The sequence below is a fragment of the Macrobrachium rosenbergii genome, chromosome 5, assembly GCF_040412425.1.
Source record: "Macrobrachium rosenbergii isolate ZJJX-2024 chromosome 5, ASM4041242v1, whole genome shotgun sequence".
Lineage (NCBI taxonomy): Eukaryota > Metazoa > Arthropoda > Malacostraca > Decapoda > Palaemonidae > Macrobrachium > Macrobrachium rosenbergii.
In genome coordinates, this window is record NC_089745.1 from 22,206,620 (window position 1) to 22,226,063 (window position 19,444).

The window sequence follows — 19,444 nt, forward strand, 5'->3', positions numbered from 1 at the left end:
ATAAGTTAAAGTCAGCTGGTTGCAGTGGCATGGTTATCAGTCACCTGGACTTAGTACTAGTTGTAGTGAGACTGGTTTTGTTTCTGGATCCCATTTTGAGGACCTCTATTGATTGTGCCTGATCAGCTCCAACATCGTGTGGTTATAGTCATTGTCCTTGGCCATTGGGTAAAGACATTATGGTCTTTTGAAGTCACCTGGTTGTTCAGATAAGGTTTTTCCATTTTCAATTGAAGAACCTTGGTCTGTTGCAGACATGCTAGGGCTGGATTCGTAATCTTTGTGTGTTCGATAAGGCAATTCTGTTAGATCTGACTATGCTTATTTGTAGATGCAACGTCTCGTGGAGGCTTCTCAGGAATCCCCTTTATTGACTGTGCTATTGAGGAGACCTTGTTCCAGAGCCAGTCCATCCTTTGGTTGTCGTGGTCCCCAAACACTTACTCTTGGGGCACTGTATTCTGATGCTCTGTTGACTCTTATCTGTGGGTTCTGTACTCTGATTACTCTGTATAATGATGTCTAGGTCAATGAATTCATCAACCTCAAGCCTGTCCTTGAAGCAGCTTTCTAACCTTTGCTTGCCATGTTAGAGAGATGAGTATGTGCCTGATGATGCAAAGGCTTTCCTATTCAGGTAGGATCAATATTTTATTGACTTGACAGTCGGTCTCCTCTGAAGCAGTGTGATGCTATTTGTTGATGCTTCTGGTGCCATCGTAACTTAGCATCGGGTAGAACATGTTTGCAGACCCGGGTGTTTTGCTCTTCCAAGCTTTTTGTAAAGAGGAAGATTGAGATGGTGATGGGTGAGAGGTTGTCTGAAATTTAATACAAAGCCTCTGGACTGGATCCTTGAAGTGTTCTAAGGGCTGTATGCTATCTTCATTTGGCTTAGGGTAAGACCAGTCCTTATCCAAACCCTGCTAGGGAGCTCTGCTTTTTTATTTCATGTTAAAGGGTCAGTTCTCCAACCCCTCTTGATCTGCTAGAAAGTCTGTCAAGGGGAAGGAGGGGAAACTGGTAGGCAGTCAACACTTGTTGCAGCAAGTAGATGGATGTACGTTGCACTGTTGGGCGGTGACAGGTTATCCTTCAGCAACCTCCTACTACTGATCCCTGTCACAGTACAGTGAACCCCCTGTATTTGCGGGGGATGCGTCCCACACCCCCCCGCAAATAGGTCAAATCTGTGAATGCTTAAAACCCCTCTAAAAACACTTAGAACTGCCCATTTTGTGATAGCTTAAACCAAGAAAAACTAAACCAAGAAAAACCCTGTAAAAATGCTTATACCCCAGTATTTTAATAGTTTTATCACAAAAAGTGCATTTATTCTTGAAAATTATATGAAAATACAGTAATTAGTGACTATTTCTGGGTGAAAAATATATACCGTGAATGGGCAAATTTTCCCCGAATGATGGCTAGATATGTTCCACAGAGAACCCCCTGAATGCGTGAGTCCGCGAACCATAAGAACGCGAATAAGGGGGTTTACTGTATACCCTTCAGAATTGCCCTTAGCTGTAGCCATGGTCATTAGACTTGTTCAGGATGGAATCTGATAGCACATTTTTGGGCATCCATCCATGTTCCTGAAAACAGCTTTGCATTGTCTGTGACTGGATTATGTATTGAAGACCTTGTACTTCAGACTGTTAATATCTTGTCAGTTATGTGCTAATACTGATGTAAGCTTTGATTTATTTCCTTGGTATAACCCTTCTCTATGATCTCTTCGAGATTGCCTGATGCCAGTACCCTCAGAGATGCAGTCAGTCACGTCAGGATAGACACTACTCTTTGATATGTCAAAGCTCGTGATTGTGGTAGTTTTGTATGCATTAGACCTCCAGCCATTTGGTATTTGCAGGTTGTCCTTGGAGAAGTTTATGGTAGACAAATATTCTGTGAAGTGGTGCCAAAGTGGCTCCGGTGTCTCAGGAACTACCCTCTAACCTACCCTGTGCCATTTAGCCAGTTGATGGAGGATGATCTTACAGGTTAGACAAGTAACAGGAAACTTGCTGGAGGTCCTTCAAACTCCCCCCACCACAGGAGCTCTTGTTTTTGGATGCGCTGAAGGATGTTTAGGGTTTACAAGTGAAGGACTTTGTCATTTTGCATATTTGGACTGACAATGTTTGTGTGCACATCAGTGTCTTGAAAACAGAAGCAGTTTTTGTGGCTTTGCATGTATTCTGAGGCTGCTTGATGGTTCATGTTAGTCTTTACTATTCTACTGGGGACAGGTTGAGGTAATCAAGTGGGCCTTACATATCTCATTGTGTGAAGGCTTATAGTAATGAAGAACACTGGTGATGGACCTGCTCCCAATATTTTTGATGTTAAGATGCTCGCGCTCTCTCTCTCTCTCTCTCTCTCTCTCTCTCTCTCTCTCTCTCTCTCTCTCTCTCTCTCTCTCTCTCTCTCTCTCTCTCAGAGCAGCATTTGCTTTGGTTGGTCAGTGAACATCAAACATATTAGGTTTTGGTACATAAGGAAAGAAATTTTTAAAAAAGGTTGTTTGGACATTGTAATGATACTCTCTAGTGGAGTAGGGCCATTGCTTTGGTTGGTCAATGAACATCAAATATAATAGGTGTCAATGAACATCAAATATAATAGGTTTTTGGTACATAAGAAAAGAAACTAAAAATAATTAAAAAAGTTTGTTTGGACATTGTAATGATAGAATGTAGGATGCTGCTACTTGTTTTGAACAGTAATACAAATTTTTGTGTAACTACATCACTATTTTGCTTTTTTTATGTTAAACCTTAATTGGCTTGGTTGAAATTGTTATTTATGGTAATGGCTGAAAGGCTGGTAATCGGTATAACAGTACAAGGAATCTTATTCAGTATAACAGCTCATAATTCATGTTGTTTAAACTACATCAGTAACACTATGTAAGATCCGTGGATTTGTATAAAGAAAAGTTGTACTTTTGACTTTCTACACATTCGTTTTGCTTGACTGTGTACATCATTTAAAGGTGGTTTAACTTTGTCACTATTGACATTTTAATTTGTATATTCTACTGGTCAGCTGAATGTACAGTAAACATCTGCATTAATAGAAACTACCATATTGGAAGCCCATTGTAATAGAAGGATATTGTATTATCTTTTAGATATAATAATAGCTACGAGTTGTGGTTGTAAAAAAATCCACTAATGTTGAGTAAAATTTCTTGGAGGTGGGATTTACAAAAAGAAGAGTGCATACTTCTCTTGCATTATCCAAGTTTTCCTCTGATTATCAGGGGTATTTTTTTTTTTTATTAACTAAAATTAACACAATGCTGGCCCTGCAGACCCTTTTACATATTTTAGTTCACATAAAATGATCTAAAATGAGTAATTTCAATTATTTGTTAGCATGTTTGTGTTGTTTTCTGCCTACTCCAGCATAGAATGTGCCCTGAGACTTGCTGCTTGATAAAACACCATTTGATGGTAGTTCTTTACTTGTAACTTCTGTTGTGTTTGGTGTAGCAGTCACTTATTTTTAATATCTTGAAAATCGATCTTAGAGGAGGTATTTTGAAGGTACTCAGTTTAGTACTCCCAAGTCTTTTACTGAGTTTGACCCTGTCGATTATATTACCATGGATGTTGAATATTGAAATATCAAATATCGTCTTCCATGGATGTTGAATATTAAAATATCAAATATCGTCTTAATTGTTTCTCATTTCCATCTGTTTACTATCTATTTGGTCTTTTGCTTCTCAGATTTTTAAGTCTCATTCACTGCACGATTCATATCATGGAATCTGGAAAAGTTTTGTACTTAGAATTTAGTCAAGTTCTATAGCCAGTAATTTCTGTTCCCATACATTCATGCCTGTGACAGTAAGAATAGACATATGTTTTGTATATATTGCCATAGTTAAGGTTTGGTGATGAATCTTGAGCTGTTAGGCTGGTACATGCAACGTGTAGCTCTCCAGTGGTGGCTTATAAAAAATAATTGAAATTTTGGTCCCAAATGTGATTGTTATTCAAGATACTCTGCAAGTTCTATATATTGCAAGGGGGATTGCTGTGTGGGATCTTCCTTTTGAGACTGATTCATTACAGATCATAGCATTCCTAGCCTAAGGTGCAAAACCTCACTTGAAATATTCATAATTTCTTTTAAAATCAGTTGTATAGCAATTTGAATTATCATATTTTCAATTTTTTATTTTTTAATTTACAGACAGAACACTTAGGGACATTTAGGAGGTTATATGTAACACTTAGAACTTGAGACCTTATTGGTAATTTGTTAGCACTTAATACTTAGAACTTGAGACCTTATTGGTAATTTGTTAGCACTTAATACCTCATCAATCTTTCACCTCATCAACTTTCAACAGCAATGTTTTGGACTATCTACCCAAAATATCTTTTCAAAAGATAAGTAATTTCAAATACAGTCACTACCCAGCTTACGAACGAGTTATGTTCAGATGGCTGTCTGTATCTTGAATGGTTTGCAAGTTGGTTTATAATGTCATTTTAAAGGTGCCATACTCTTCATGCCTATTTCAGTGTGATTGAAAGTCTGAAGGTTGCACCATAAATAAAATAGTGTCATAAAGAATTGCCCATATAATCGTGTATCATCTGAACTTGTGTCCTATGATCCTTAAAGTTTTGTCCAAAAAAATATCATACTGTTTATAGTGTGAGATGCATTTTTGGTAGATTATATGAGGCTATGCTCAAGTGTCAGTTTTTTTTTTTTTTTTTTCTGTAGATTATACTAGGCTAGGCTTTCTATGCCTGTCCCAGTTTTGGTAGATGCCGCTATTAATGCATATTATGTGTGTTAATGCATATTATAACTGTTGGTTTTTAACAAACAAACAAACCTGTAAGTAAAAATTCGGTTGGTTAAATGCAAATCTTCAAACATTCAGACATGCTTAAAAACTTGTGTGCAAGACACTGGCAAAAACAGCAGCAAGTACTGATATTATGAATCGAGAAACAGCTGTTTGCCCATCTTAGTTGTTATAACTAACTAATGAGTTGCGTTATAGTTGTTGACGTGTTAAAAACTTTTTAATTTTCAGTGGTGATCTCCTTAAAAACTTTTTAAATTTCAGTGGTGATTATCATAAGTAGAACAAAAAACTTGTATTTATCCTTCACACAACAAGGAAGAAGGTGTTAAAAAAAGTATGCCACTAAATTTAAGGTTATAGTTATGGCCGAAGAAATGAATAATGTGCAGGCCACAAAACTTGTTGGAAGAGACAAATGGAGTCGGAATGTGCATAACATGAATGTTCATAAGTAGGATGGTGACTGTAAACACTCAGCACTCCACCACATTTGTTACAAATTATAAATTTACTCAGAGCTACTGTCACTCTTCAGTCTAGACATTATTGTGTGCCCATGTACTGTGAAGTTTATATTCTGTCCAGGCACTGCTTCCATGGTGTGAAAGTAATCAATCAAGACTGGAGTCAAAGGGCACACTTCCAACAGGCACCATAACTGACATGTCTTGCAAAAAATTTTTTTCGTTTTATGTGAAATTGGGTCAAAAGTAAGAACACAAAGTTTCTGCTATGATGGAAAAGGGGTGGGCTGAAATATTTCATTGATGCAGACTTTTACTGTGTGTGTATTATATTTAGTGCATTTAGTCCCTTTTTTATAACTTAATATTTTTAATTTATGCCAAATCTGCAAGTAAACACAGCTGTGAACTTTAAAACTCGTGAAGTACAATGTTAAAAACAGTGCACAAATAATCAAAGTATTGGTTACAAATTTTATTCGTATTTGGCTTTCCAGGCATTTATTAAAACCTCGTAAGGTAAATGTATTGTTTTTCACGTACTGCTAGTTAAGTGTATACATCTTCAGAAAATTAAAACTTTTTCAAATAGACACTCCATGCTAGTGATTTGCTATGTAAGTGCATTACATTGTTCTCAGTTGCTATCGTGGTGTGTTTGCATAATGTTTCCTGGTGGCTATTCATTGTATGAGGCAGTGATCATAGTAGGTTGAGCATTTGACATCTTGACTGCTACTTTTTTTTTTTTTTACTATTGTATTTTTTAGTGTTTCTGAGGGTGGGTTTTTACCACAGCAGTATATGTGCAACCATTGTATTTTTATGAATGTCATTGACAAAGTGCATTATCCCCAGTCAGCATTACTGTCTCACAACCTTGCACTTGAATCTGATTTTTTGTGTAACTCCACAGAAGTAGTAGATTACCACCGAAGTATAACACTTGCTCAGTATCTACTTTTGCAACAAGCCAGTCCCATGTGTCTAGCTATACTAATACAATTCAGTTCAATCATAACTTTTAATTGCTCAAGAAATTGTATGCTACACAGCACTCAACATAGTGTATCAGTTAGTTCCATCATAAGTTGCTTTGAGGTCACACTTGACAATTCAGTCTATTAGTCTATTAAGTGTTTCAAGCTGTCCTTTTGGAAAGCACCATATGCATATGTTTTGTAAGGTCATCAGTTTTCAGCTTACTGTTAGAAAGAAAATGAGTTGGCTTCATACAAGACCAGTTGGAATATTCATAAATAATGATATGAGGAGAAGGTGGTAGTTTTTTGTGCATTCCACTTGACTTGATCTTCAGAATACCTTTACATTCTTCTGTGCATCATCGTCACTCGCCACATTGCATATTTATTGGTTTTATCGTTAGCTTTTTTCTAGGGCCACACTCTTTCCCTCCACGTGTCATACGAGCAACATTTTGCTGCATAAGAAGGATAGTAGGTCGAAACCTCTAGCAATCTATCACAGCGTTGTTAACATGGGTGGTAAATTGTATCTATGAATTACTGTCAAAGGTTAAGGTATGGCAAGGATTTTTGTAGACTTTGTCAAAACAGCAGCATTTCTATGCTGTTTGTAAGGTCTTATAGCATACATTAACAAAAACTTTAGAGTGCACCCTAGGGTGTTAGTGTCGTCAGTGCACCTCAAGTTGTGCACTGTAGGCATTGTTAAAGGTTGTTTGCAGCATCTCTTTGGCCCATAGCTGTACCCTGTTTTTAGCCTTTTACTTGAGCTTTTCCCACTTCCTTTCTTCCTTTTTGCTGTCCAACTACTACAACTTCTTTTCACCTCCTCAAGTGCTGAATGTGTGGAAGTGTCCCAGTGATTGGCTGTTATTCAAGTTTTCATAAATCCATTCCAGTTGAGTACACCCACCCAAGTGCTTGGTAGTGGGAATTTTATGATATTTTAAGCCTAAGTTGTCCTGAAAAACATCTTTATTTCTGAATTCTTATTTAGTGATTAACTTTTTCAGTTGTATACAGACACCACCCTATTTAACATTCATTGATACAAAGGATCACAAGTTCAAATTTTGCTCTCTATGCATATTCTGCTAGTAAAAAATTTTGCAAAGAACAGAAGAACACAAGGATGAAGAAGAATCTCCTGTTTAACTCCTTCCCTGATTGTCTCGAGTACTCTCATGATTAACTACCATGTATTCTTATAATCACACGAATACTCGTTCATATTCGTAAAATATTCCTACTTATTTCTATATTCCTGTTTTGACTGGTGAATTACCATTTTCTGTGTCCCATTTTCCATATTCAGTATATTTTTGTCAGTAGGTTCAGTGTGTATTATTTACTTTATGAACTTCCAATGTCAGACGCTGCTCCTGCAAAATTCTCTCACAAGTTCATAACTTTCAAAGAATGGAAAAATTATTAAATTTTGAATGTTGCTTGAATCTAAATTTTATTTTATTTTTATCTTTCTAGCATTCAAAGTAATTCCTTACAGTACTGCATGATTTAAAAATACTGGACAGTTAAAAAATAGCATAATCTATGCCTCTCGAATTAACTCGGGAGTGTAACATCATCATCTAAAATTATGCACCACATATTAACTCTTGTGCTTACAATTTATAAAGAGTTACATCTGTGGGCAGTGTCAGTGACTCGAGCAGTAAGCGTGAAAATTTAAGATTCCCCGAAAATAACTAATATGTAGGTGAAATAATGAGTAGAAATTATGATTTGAGCAAATTTTTGCACTTTCTCCCTTCCCCCCAAAATCACCTAATTGCAATAGTCTTCGTTTTTTGTCCATTGTGAACCCACATAAATTACCTACTTATTACAAAGCAGGAAGCTGTAATTGTAAATATTTCTTTTTACAATTACGGTATTTTGAAAAAGTGAATGACAAGGTAGTGTTGTCTTTTCTGTAAGAAAATTGCCATTAACCGACGCAGTTCCCACAAAAAAAATGTTTATACCCCCCCTTTTTTTCCCCCAAAGACACGTAGCTCAGATAGGTTTCAAGGTAGGCTGCTTAATTTGTTTCATTTTGCAGCTGAATGATTGCTCTATACAATGTCAAAAATCCTCCCAAAACTTCTGGGTGAAATGAGTAGAAATTACGAGACATGAAAAATTTTTCACTTTCCCCCAAAAATTAGCCAAAAAAATATTTGCAATGAAGTCATTGTCATAAATCTGTAATATACCCAGATGAATTACGTAGTTTTGTAATGTAAAAGCTGTAATTAACTAAGGAATTTAGGAAAAAATAAATGACAGTTTTCTGTAAATTTTCTGTAAAATAATTGGCATCCATATCAAATAACAACCTAAAACTATACAAAACAAATAAACTTATGTTACATACTGTATGTATTAGAAAACAGGAACACTTGCTAAAAATGATTATCTTGTCTACTGGTGTGTAATTTTTTTTTTTCCTTTTGTCAACATTTGTGTACATCAACAGTAAGCGAAGTTTAAGTTGTATGATGTTTATATCCGACATCAGTAAGCGAAATGGTTAAAAACCAACTTATGAACAATTCAAGATACGAACAGTGGTCCGGAATACAACTCGTTCATAAGTAGGTTCATGATTATAGTTCCAAGTCTTTCCTGGACTAAAAAAATTGGCTATCTAGAGTCAGCCATGCTCATTGTTGACATTACATCCATAATCAATGGCTTTTGGTAGAACTCTGAGTTTCATTTGCTTGACTAAACAAAATGACTGAGGTGCCAGTAACAGCCTTGAAGTGCTGCATTAGTGTGAAAAAAAAAAAAAAAAAAAAAAGGTAGTAAGGTCCCTTTCTGACAGGCCCCTTACACCCTTTTCCGTGTGTAAACCCACACTGGGCTCCCCCTTTTAATCTTAATGCCAGCTTCTTTGACTTTTTGATTTTGATAAAAATTCTACTATGACCTTTACTTGTAGTGCGACACTGACTTACAGCGGATTTGATCTTACGGTGCTGTAACTTGGTGTTGCATCAAGTTATGGTGCCATATGCGCTATTGACATCACTAACGACAAGAATAGGCATCAAGTTTATGGCGCTGTAACTTAATGCAACATCAAGTTACCTCGCCATAAGCACCAGTAACAGCAAGCCACCAACTTATGGCGTGGCGCTGGAATGGATCCCCCGCCGTAAGTCGATGACCTACTGTATCCAGTATAATGTTTTACCAGTTAACATTTATTCCTCTGATTCATCTGCTTACATTGCTCCTTATGCCAAATTAAAGTTGAGCTGCTTGTGCTCATTAGCCTTTCTCTGCATTTACTTCCCCATAGAACTGGGTACTAAGTCCGTGTTCACATTTCCTCAATTTAAAGTTTTTGTCCTTGGTTCAGTTCTTGTCGTTATTTTATCCTGCCTACCTCATCCCTCCTTTACACCTGCACCTCAGTTTTGAATTTTCACCACACTTATTTTCTCATCTCACTTCTTTAATGCTTATATTTCCTCTTCATATCCTCCTGTACTACAAAAATGTCTTGCAGACTTAACACATTTACACATACCCAAGGGGCTGAGGGAGATGTAGGGGACAATCACTTGTGATTTTTTGCTGCAAATTGTATTTATATCTTGATTGAGATTTGTGGTTTTCTTTCTTATGCTGGTGTATCACAATCACTCTGTTTTCTCCATATCCTTATATCTGTATTGGCCTAACTTGAGGGGTCTAGTGGATTGCACATGCTGATATTACATAAACTGCCATCTAGAATTCACAGAACGTTACAATACAAATAATTTCATTGGTGTCGTGCACAGTGAAACCCATAAAAATACAAAGTAAAATCCTAGGTGTGGTGTGCCATAATCTTACTGTTGAATGGTTACAAAATATGCTGTTATTTTGTGTGACCTAAGTGAAATTATTACTTTTCATTGATTGGAGAATCAGTGAACAAATTTAGTGATAATCTTCCACATTCAGGTGCAGAAAGAAGTATTATGGTAAGTTTGTATGTTATGGTAAACTGTTGTTGTAGTAAAACTGGTATTTTTGTATACAGTTGTTTCTGTGTTCACACTGCTGAAAGTATAAAATTTCAATCTGTACAGACCACAACCAGCAAGTTAATGAGACATACAATGCATTTTGGCTTTTTGACAATCCAAACTCCTTGTACATGTGATGAAGTAAGATATTGTATGATTAGTAATGCTTAGAATTCCAGTGGTTAAAATGTATAAATTGGAAATACCACCATAGAAGCCAATGTCTTCTTTCGATGCTCATATGAAATATGTACCCAATTATTCTTACTGGGCAAAGTCCTTGTTACATGTTGCTACCTGAATCCTAGCTACACGAGAATAATGTTGTTGACAGTAAGGTTTTTCTAAACTCTTCACGTATTCAGTATTGTGACCAAGAAATGAATTGGGTTTGATGTGGCAGTTTAAAAGAAAAGAATGAATGTGGAGTATCCAAGGTGAAGTGGCTTTATTTTGGTAATCTAGTGTTGGTTTAATTGGCAGGTCTGGTCAGATATAGTGGTTGTGTTATGGCAGACATGTAGAGGATAGTGCAGCCACCCCTAAGAATGTACTGGTGTATTGTTTTGGTCTGGTTATAAACTTGAACAACATGGGGTGATGAGAATGGAGTTTGATCGTGGTTTGGTGGAAACCTTTTAGGACAGTAGGAGTAAATGAATATATTTTCCCAGAAGTGAGGATGTACAGTATGGGAAGCTTATTTGTTGGTGCATAATTGGTAGAGACAGTAATTACCAAGTATGAGAAAGATACAAAAATATGCATAGAAGGTAAACAAAGAAATGTGTATAATAACGGAGCATACCATGTTGTGATTCAATGAATAGGGTGTTTAGTGTGTTGATCATAACCACTTGGGAAAATGCCTATAGGGATTTTTCATATCCATCAAGGTGAGTGATGCCAGACCACACTTTAGTAAATTCTGACTATATAAAAATTATGTACATTATAAAAGTTTCTATTCTCATTGGAACTCTATTGTTGCAGTTCATTACGCCCAGTTGTAGTTGAACCACTGGATGGTCAGGATGAAGAGGAAGGCCAGACTGAAGCTTCTATTGGAAAAAGTCCATTATATAACAGAGAGAGGAAAGAGGGACCAAGGTCAGTATGAGAACTGGTTTTCTGTGCTGTGCATCCTTTTGAAGGATTAACTTGTGTATGTGTATTTAAAAAACTGGTGTATGTACTGTATATTTTAAAAAGATGCATACATTACATTGGTACCCAAGTTGAGGCTCTCGACAGTGCTTCACTTGAACACATAATTTGTTGCTTTACAGTCAAAGTAAAATAACCACCGTATATCTAACCAAGTATTGCTTATAGAAATTCTTTTGACTAGTAGTTTATTGAAAGTTACAGTTTTTAGCTAATGTACCTGTGGTAGGTCTCAGCTGTTTTGGTATTGAGTAAAGCAAGTGTAATCCTTTGTTCAGGTTTGAGTTATGTAAGGATTAATTTATAAGGAAGTAAAATCAATTTGAAAGTTGCTTAGTGTATATAAAACCTTTGTAGTTGTATGTTTTATGTAGCAAAATACTGATAATGCACAGTATTTCAAAACTGTTGCCCATGGTGGCACATGTTTAACAAGGTGGTTATGATTTATTTCAGTCTGGCATGTCCTTGCTTAAGGGTGATATTTTAACCCCATTCTCCCATTGTTTTGCAAATGACACAATAAGCAAAGTTTTTATACATTATTTTTTAGACGTTCCATATAGGATAATATGCGGAACTTACAATTGGATGAATAATATCTACTTTGGAAGTTATGAAAATTTCAAGAAGTTATTAGCATTTCAAATATGAAAATTTTTCATCCCCCAGTTAACTTGAGAGTCGTAGTAAAATAGGAAAAAAAAATATACGCTGGTTTGATTTTTAAAATTAATTCAGTGTTGTAAAGATACAGCTTTATATTCATGCAGTGTAAAGTTCAGTGTGGTTATAGCTTTGGCTATCTTTAGGATGTGTCCATCAAAGAAGAGTAAAATCATGATATGAATATGTAAGGAGATTTTAGGGTAATGGTCAAGCATTTTAGTAATTGTAAGGAAAGTGCTTGGTATTATTAACAAGTATGCTTTGGATAGTAGGGAAAGAGTTGATGGATCAATCTGTACTGTATGCTTGTTTATCTTTCCAAAGATTCGCCGAAAGAAATTCCTTTGAGTGGGAGTACGGCCTTCGGTGGAAGAGGCTCTATGAAATGTATCGGGAAAAGAAGGCATTGCTGGAATCTGATCTTCAGGCTGAAATTGAACACTTGGAAATGCGCATGAATCTAGTACGTCATGAGCATGAAACTGAAAAGTTAAGGAGAGGTAAGCCTTGACCCAATGATGGTTTTTGAGATAAAATTTTATTCCTAACCTATTTGGCTAATAAGCAATTTTTTTTATATAGGGCATTATTGTTGATAAGTTTTATGCCCTTTGAAACAGTAACATATTGTCCTAATCTGTGACTAGGATAGGCTTGTGGCTTGGGAGTGACATGTCTTATGAAAACAAGAGACATAATATTGGTTGAAGTTCTCATCAATAGGTTGTACTGGATGTAAAATTAGCACTTTAGATAAGATATTATTATTGTGTATAATGGCTAGCTCTTTTTTTTTTAATAGAAAACTTAAAAACAGAATTTCAAAATACTCTAGTTTAACCTTTTTTTGCTATAGCAGATATGGGGATAAAAGTTCTTTCATTTTTTCCAATCTGCCGTATGCCTCTGTCGATTTATTTTTAATGGAGAGGAGGTTTTCCTCAATGTATTGTTACATGCTGAGACCAAGGAATTTTATCCTGTTTTCTTAGGTTAACATTAAATTGCTTAGGGGTGACATAGTATTCAACCATTGGTAATATACTCTGCAGAAGGGCACTATTTTGTATTCCATACGTAGATGCTAATCTTTCGTGATTATCATGTATTGTCATTTTGTTTAGATTGTATTTAAAGCTTTTTGGAGTGTTGTCTTATTTCCTTTTCAAGTTTGGTTTTGGAACAAAAATACTTACGCATTATCCAAAGATTAAGTATGGGAAGGGTATTTGTTCTGTAAGGTTTAGATGCTTAAATGATCAGTCGTACACGTTTAGTTGGTGCCAAAAGGCTTGCATGAGGTAGGTGGAAGTGGTTTGTTTTGTTTTAATAAATTTTTCTTTCTAATATATTTTAGAAGCTTAAATGTGTAGCTCTGCATTAAGTTAATGCCTAAAGACTGGTAGGAAGTAGTTTAAATTATATTTTATTTTGTTTCCCCAGAGTTGCTTGCTCGTGAAGCTGAGGGTATGCAGATGATGCAGCGTGCTGGTTATGCCCTTGGCTATGGCAGGGTATGTATTCTCAAGAAGGTTACGTTTGTGGCAAAGAAATGAATTAGGTTGTTGCTGACTTAGTTCAACATTGTAACTCTTAATACTCATCAAATTTGTTTTCACCTAGTATTTTCTTTATAGGTTACATTTTTGTATTTCAGCCTTTGACCTCAATGGTGTGTCATCCATGCTTCATCCAATTAACTTATGTCCATTAAGAGTAGTTTAATGTTTAGGGCTATGGTTTTTTTCTCTGGTTGGTTGTCATTACTGTTGGCCTAGAATGAGTTATCCAGTATGGTTCAGTTGCAGTGCATGTTATTTGTCATTCCAGCAATCTCATGTCGATATTGAATCCTTTCAGGATTACGATTATGGAGAAAGCAGATATGGTCATGACTACGGAGGCCCCGATGGTGATCGTTATCAACAGCAGCAGCAACAACCCAGTCTAACAGAACGTTACCAGCAGTTAACCCAACAAGATGCCCGACTTCAAATACAAAGTAAAGATCAGCAGCAGGCAATTAAGAGAGGTGATGGAAAAGAAGAACCAGATACAAAACGCCAGCGATATTAATCTCATGTAGAATTTACTCTCTCTCGGTACCAAGGGGCATTATGGCAAATGTCATGAGCCTTAAATACAAATTTAGGTTTAGTCTAGTAGAACAGAATATTTTATTTTACCATTATTTGGTGTTTAGTATTATCATTGTTTGTAAGATAATAAGACTGGAAAGGAGAACTTTCTATTGGTTTTTGAGTTAACCTATAATCTGAAGATTATAACTGGTTGTTAATGCTGTAAGACTTTGTATTTGTAGCCTCAATTATTGTCTAGTAGTGAAAAGTGTATATTGGAATAATTAATGGTCAGCTATTATAATTGACCTTGAATGTGTATGGTGGTGTTGAAGGTTTTTTGTTTTTTTATTTTATGACTTGTTTTTCACTGGTTTTAAAATTCTCTTGGTAAATATTACAGTTACATGAACAAGCAGTACACCCAATTTCTGTTTTACCTAATGCTTGATGTCACAACCCATAAGAATTTAATAAATATGTCCTTTTTTATTTTGTTTCACTATCCATTGGTGAATGATTGATTTCTATTTGGTCCCATTGGTGAATGATTGATTTCTTCTTGGTCAAAATCTATATCATTTAAGAGGATGATGTTCATTTCAGGGAGCAGGTTATGGAATGCTAGGGAAACTTAATGTAGTGAAATGTCTCAACAATTTTGTGTAATAGCATATTTTTGAAAGCTATGAAGAGAACAGATCAATTTTACTTACAGCAAACCTTTTACTTCCATCCCTATGCAAGTCTAGTCCTTTAATGCTTGTCATGGTTAAAGTATCTAGTAATGATTGTAATAATAGTTTGAATTTCTTGTTGTAGCATCAGGCAGTTTTAACTGTTCTCTGTGTTTCGGGCAATTATAATTTTTCCTCTCGGTGTTTCAGATGCATTTAAGTGGCATGGTGTGCGGCTAAAAAATTTCCTGCATAGGCTGCTTTCTTCTTGTAATTACACTGCGACAACTGCTTGTATTTTCCTTTTGACAACTATTGTAAGTAGCTCTTGCCAGGTTTTTAATGAGTTTTATGAGCGAGCCACAACCCACTTTTCATGTAAAGATGAAGGGTGTACAAAGGTCACCACTATGACCCTGTACTGTAGATCCCTGATCTATTACCACCATTTTTGGGCCTTAAAGGATTGCTGCTGATATGCAATGTCCTGGTCCTAGGATGACATTAGATTTCAAGGAGCTGGAAGCCTTGCACTTCAGCTCCTGTTCTAACAAATTTCAGCTCTGTCTTTACTCATGGTAATGATGTGGATTAAGGGAAATAATACTATTGAATCTTAATTTGCGGTCCTAGTTTGACATCTTACCTCCACCGGAGGAACTGGAGTACCTAATGTTGCCAGATAAGGAGAAACATTACTGTCATACTTTTCCCTCAATGTTGTGCTATTTGGACAGCGATAACCCTTAACCTGCACATGTGACTTGGTGAAATTTTAAGGTCTGGCAATTTAAACAGCGTTGGAAAGAGGTAGATAAGCAATTCTTTTTGCAGTTGATAATTTCAATTACAGTGCACAATTTCATAGATGACTAAAAATAGCAACGTTCCCTTAGTATATTTGAGGCGGTTAGTTGCAGAGGAGGGTATTCGCCACTTTTCTCGGTTTTTAGTATTGTATAGCATTGTATTGTCCCATCCTTCTAGTTTCTGAAAACACATCACAAACCCTTCCCTGACATTGACAAAATGGTTGAAAATCTCTTCAAGTAAAGTTATCTATTCACATCTAGCAAATGGCGCCGGGCGAACGTCTGAAAGTACAAGTCGGTGAGAGGTATTCACCACCCACACCACCACGCTTAATGTTTACGGGCAGGAAGTGAGTAGCCAATGGGAGAACGTCTTACTGTTTTGCGGCGCTCTCGGCCAATCGGCGGCACTAGAGCGTCCTGTGCCGGGCCTTCCTGGAATTCTGTCCCTTTAAACTTAACACATTTGGTTGTGTAAAGTGCCTTCTCCATATTTTTTGGTAATTCCTCTGTAATTTTGTGATTACTGTGGACAACCAACAATCTGTGGATAGCCCAGGGCGTAGATGTGAGAAATGTGAAGGATTGGATTCCTAACCCTCAAAAAAGGAAGTGAAATAGTGCAATGTTTATTGATACTGTGTTAACCTTTGAATAATATTATTTAATCAGTAAAAAAAATTAATACCAAAGAATTTAATCACCCTTGTTAAAGTAAAAAACACCAGAGAATGTTCACCTGCTGTTGGTTGTTTAAAACATAAAGAATACCAGACAATGTTCACCTGCTGTTTGTTGGTTGTTTAAAATGTAAAAATACCGGGGAATGATTACCTCCTGTTGGTTGTTTAAAGCAAATAATATTGCTTAACAAGCATAGTACGAAATCGACATGCCACAGATGGTTATGCCTGTAGTTACAGCTGGGAAGCAATGCAGAGTCGGTTTCATGATGCACAAGATCTCTGAATCAGACATGTTGTTTTTCAGTCGTATTCAGCAGTCTGAATAGCTGCAGGCCCCTTATGGGTAGCTGGCTGAACAGAGCGTCTTTGCTAGTGGATAGATTTTTTATCTGGGTCTAACGGTCGAAGTTACTTGAAAAAGATGCAATAGTGTGGTTGGACACGGAACTGCTATTGGGGGAGAGTGGGAGTCAGTGAAAAAACAATACTATTGCATAATTGTGTTAGCTAACAGGGTTAGGGAAGCCAACACATTAAATTCCTCTCGTCAGTAAAGCTTAGTGTGTGTATGGAAGAAAGGCAACAGCTGATCGGTTCCCAAGGTCATTGACCTTCAGCTCAAGCTCCTGAGGCACATTCGTGGCTGCATATATTATTGTTTTGCATGTCATTGAGTGCTATTTAGTATTAAAATGTTTATAATAATGCTAAGTAGGAAAATAAAACTCGAAACTTTTAAACAATCATTTTATTTAAATTGATTTTTCGGTAGCAAATTGCACACAGTTACATAATAGCGTTTGAAGTGAATGGATAATGGTACATTTTAGGAATATAACTAAATGTAGTGATTTTAAGCTGTAAAAAAACACATTAGGAATCTTTTTGTGCATATTGCGTGCGCACAAAATTGCTGAAAAATTAAAAAATTTGGATTTTTTTGTACATAAAGTAGAAGAGATGAGCTAATTTTTAAGACCAACCCCAGCTTTCTAGCTATTTTCATTCAAAAGTTAAAGTTATCGCGTGCTGAATATTGCCAAACTATAACTGGGCTTTTCTTCACTTTTTAATTTTGGTGCTTACCTTCCTCTGCAACTAACCGCCTCATTTATGAGCAAATATACACGAGATGTGCTGGTATGGGGAGATGTAATACCTTCCCTCAGGAAGTCACATAGGTGGTTATTGTATTATTTCTCATCTTTGAGCTGAGTTGTGAGTGTTCCATACAGTAATTTATGGCCCTTTCTAGTAATTTGAATGGTTTCCTGCTAATTTTGTTGAAGGGACTGTTGCTCAAATATTGACTTGGGTTACAAAAACGCATATAACTAACTGAAAATTTTATTGAAACTATTTCCACCTAGATTTTTTCCAGATATTGTCGACACTTTAGCCATTAAATGAGACTAAGTTTAGCTCTTTAATAGTTTTAAAGCAGTAGCCGTTTTTACGGATGCATACTAACATACCTTTTTTTTTTTCTACTGCATATTTTGCCATTAGCAGTTAGGAGCAGAATCCAGGTGGAAATAATTTTTGTCAATAAAATTTTCAGTTTGTTATATGCATTTTTGTAACCCAAGTCAATATTTGAGCAACAGTTCCTTAAATAGTGTGGAACAAAATAGTAATTAAAGAATGCCTGCAATAAGGTTGCCAGTGCAATTATTGTGTATCAATCGGTACGTACTGTTCCCAAAATGGTAAGGTGTACAGCAGATTCAGCTGGGTCACCCAGAGCAGCTGCATTATTAACAATATGTATTGCCCTTCCCTTTTTAGGATCCCCCTGGGCAGAATGAACCCATCTTGGTTTGAAATATTTTGTATTATGAATATAAGTCTACAACCTTTGACTTCTGACTTGCCCTTGAATCTTCCTTTGGATTCTTCCAAGCAAATGTAAAATAAATTGTAATAGCATAACCTTTTAAGGTAACATAATAAGGATAAATTCAGTAATGCATATGGAAATGAGCTGGTCTAGGTTCTTATTACTAGATAATTGAAACCAAATATCACTTGAGACATGAAAATAACACTCAACCACTCGGATTAATTTTAAACAAAAAGTCAGTCATTTGTTAATACAATCTACATTTAACTCTAAAGTTTGAGTAATGAAATGGGCCAGTTAATATAGTACAAGAAACTGTAAAAGTAGAAAAAATAAAATTTTGACTATCATACATTGAAGATTGAAAGGTGTATCAAAGTGGAGAAGTATGACCACGTGTAACTGAATCCATACAATGCAAAAAATAAACGAACAGAATAAAATATATTCTTCATACCAGGATGCAACCACTGCCTTTTCTATTCGTATCCTTCAGTGTGAGTTGGATAGGTGGTTGAATATTGGTAATAAATTAGTTACTAGTAACAAGGTAGTTAACTAGTGGAGATGGGTATAACCCTCACTTCATGTATTTTCTAAGGCAAGGAGACATATCCACTCTCCTTTTTGTGTACTTGGATTTTGGATGAGTACCTTGCTACCCCTGTGTACTTGCAACATATTTTTTTGCTACTTCTGTGCATGTCTCCTTTGTTGGTAGAATGATGGGATTTGATCCTCCTGAAGTATGATAAAAGGAGGAAGAAGAACATTTGCTGGTTTCTTAAGGGGGGTAATGCTTTCCTGGTCACTCAATGTAACCTTCCATCTCTTATTCTCCTCCAGTTTCCATTCATCCTACTCCTTGATCTAATCCCTCCAAGGAGGGTTAGCTCCACCAAATATAACAAACCCATTCATCTTGCCTCATCTGAAGACAAGGAAGCAAGTGCTTGGGAATTATTATTGCATGAGTATCTGCATTCCAGGTAGTCTCATTGGCTGCAACTTTTAATTACTTGGTGGAATAGAGAAAAGGCAGGCCTCTTCCTGTGGTGTCTGCTGCTGCTGTTCCTACAGTTTCTGCGGCTGCTTCGTCTACTGCAAAAGGAGATCCAATCCTCCAGCAGGTGTTTTAACTTCTCCCACCCAAGCCTCGTCCAGTTTTACAGTGTTGAAGCA

At 36.2% G+C, this 19,444-nt stretch overlaps 1 protein-coding gene across 1 annotated transcript in view; it reads left to right on the plus strand.

Annotated features, from left to right (window-relative positions):
• Positions 1-14,734, plus strand: part of LOC136838584 (protein no-on-transient A-like) — a 41,904-nt gene extending 27,170 nt beyond the window's left edge. Inside the window, exons 5-8 of the mRNA XM_067103789.1 lie at positions 11,321-11,437; positions 12,488-12,663; positions 13,607-13,677; positions 14,024-14,734. Of these exons, the coding sequence (XP_066959890.1) occupies positions 11,321-11,437; positions 12,488-12,663; positions 13,607-13,677; positions 14,024-14,239 (580 nt within the window). The 3' untranslated portion in view covers positions 14,240-14,734. The remainder of the gene's footprint in view (positions 1-11,320; positions 11,438-12,487; positions 12,664-13,606; positions 13,678-14,023) is intronic.
• Positions 14,735-19,444: the final 4,710 nt, after the last annotated feature.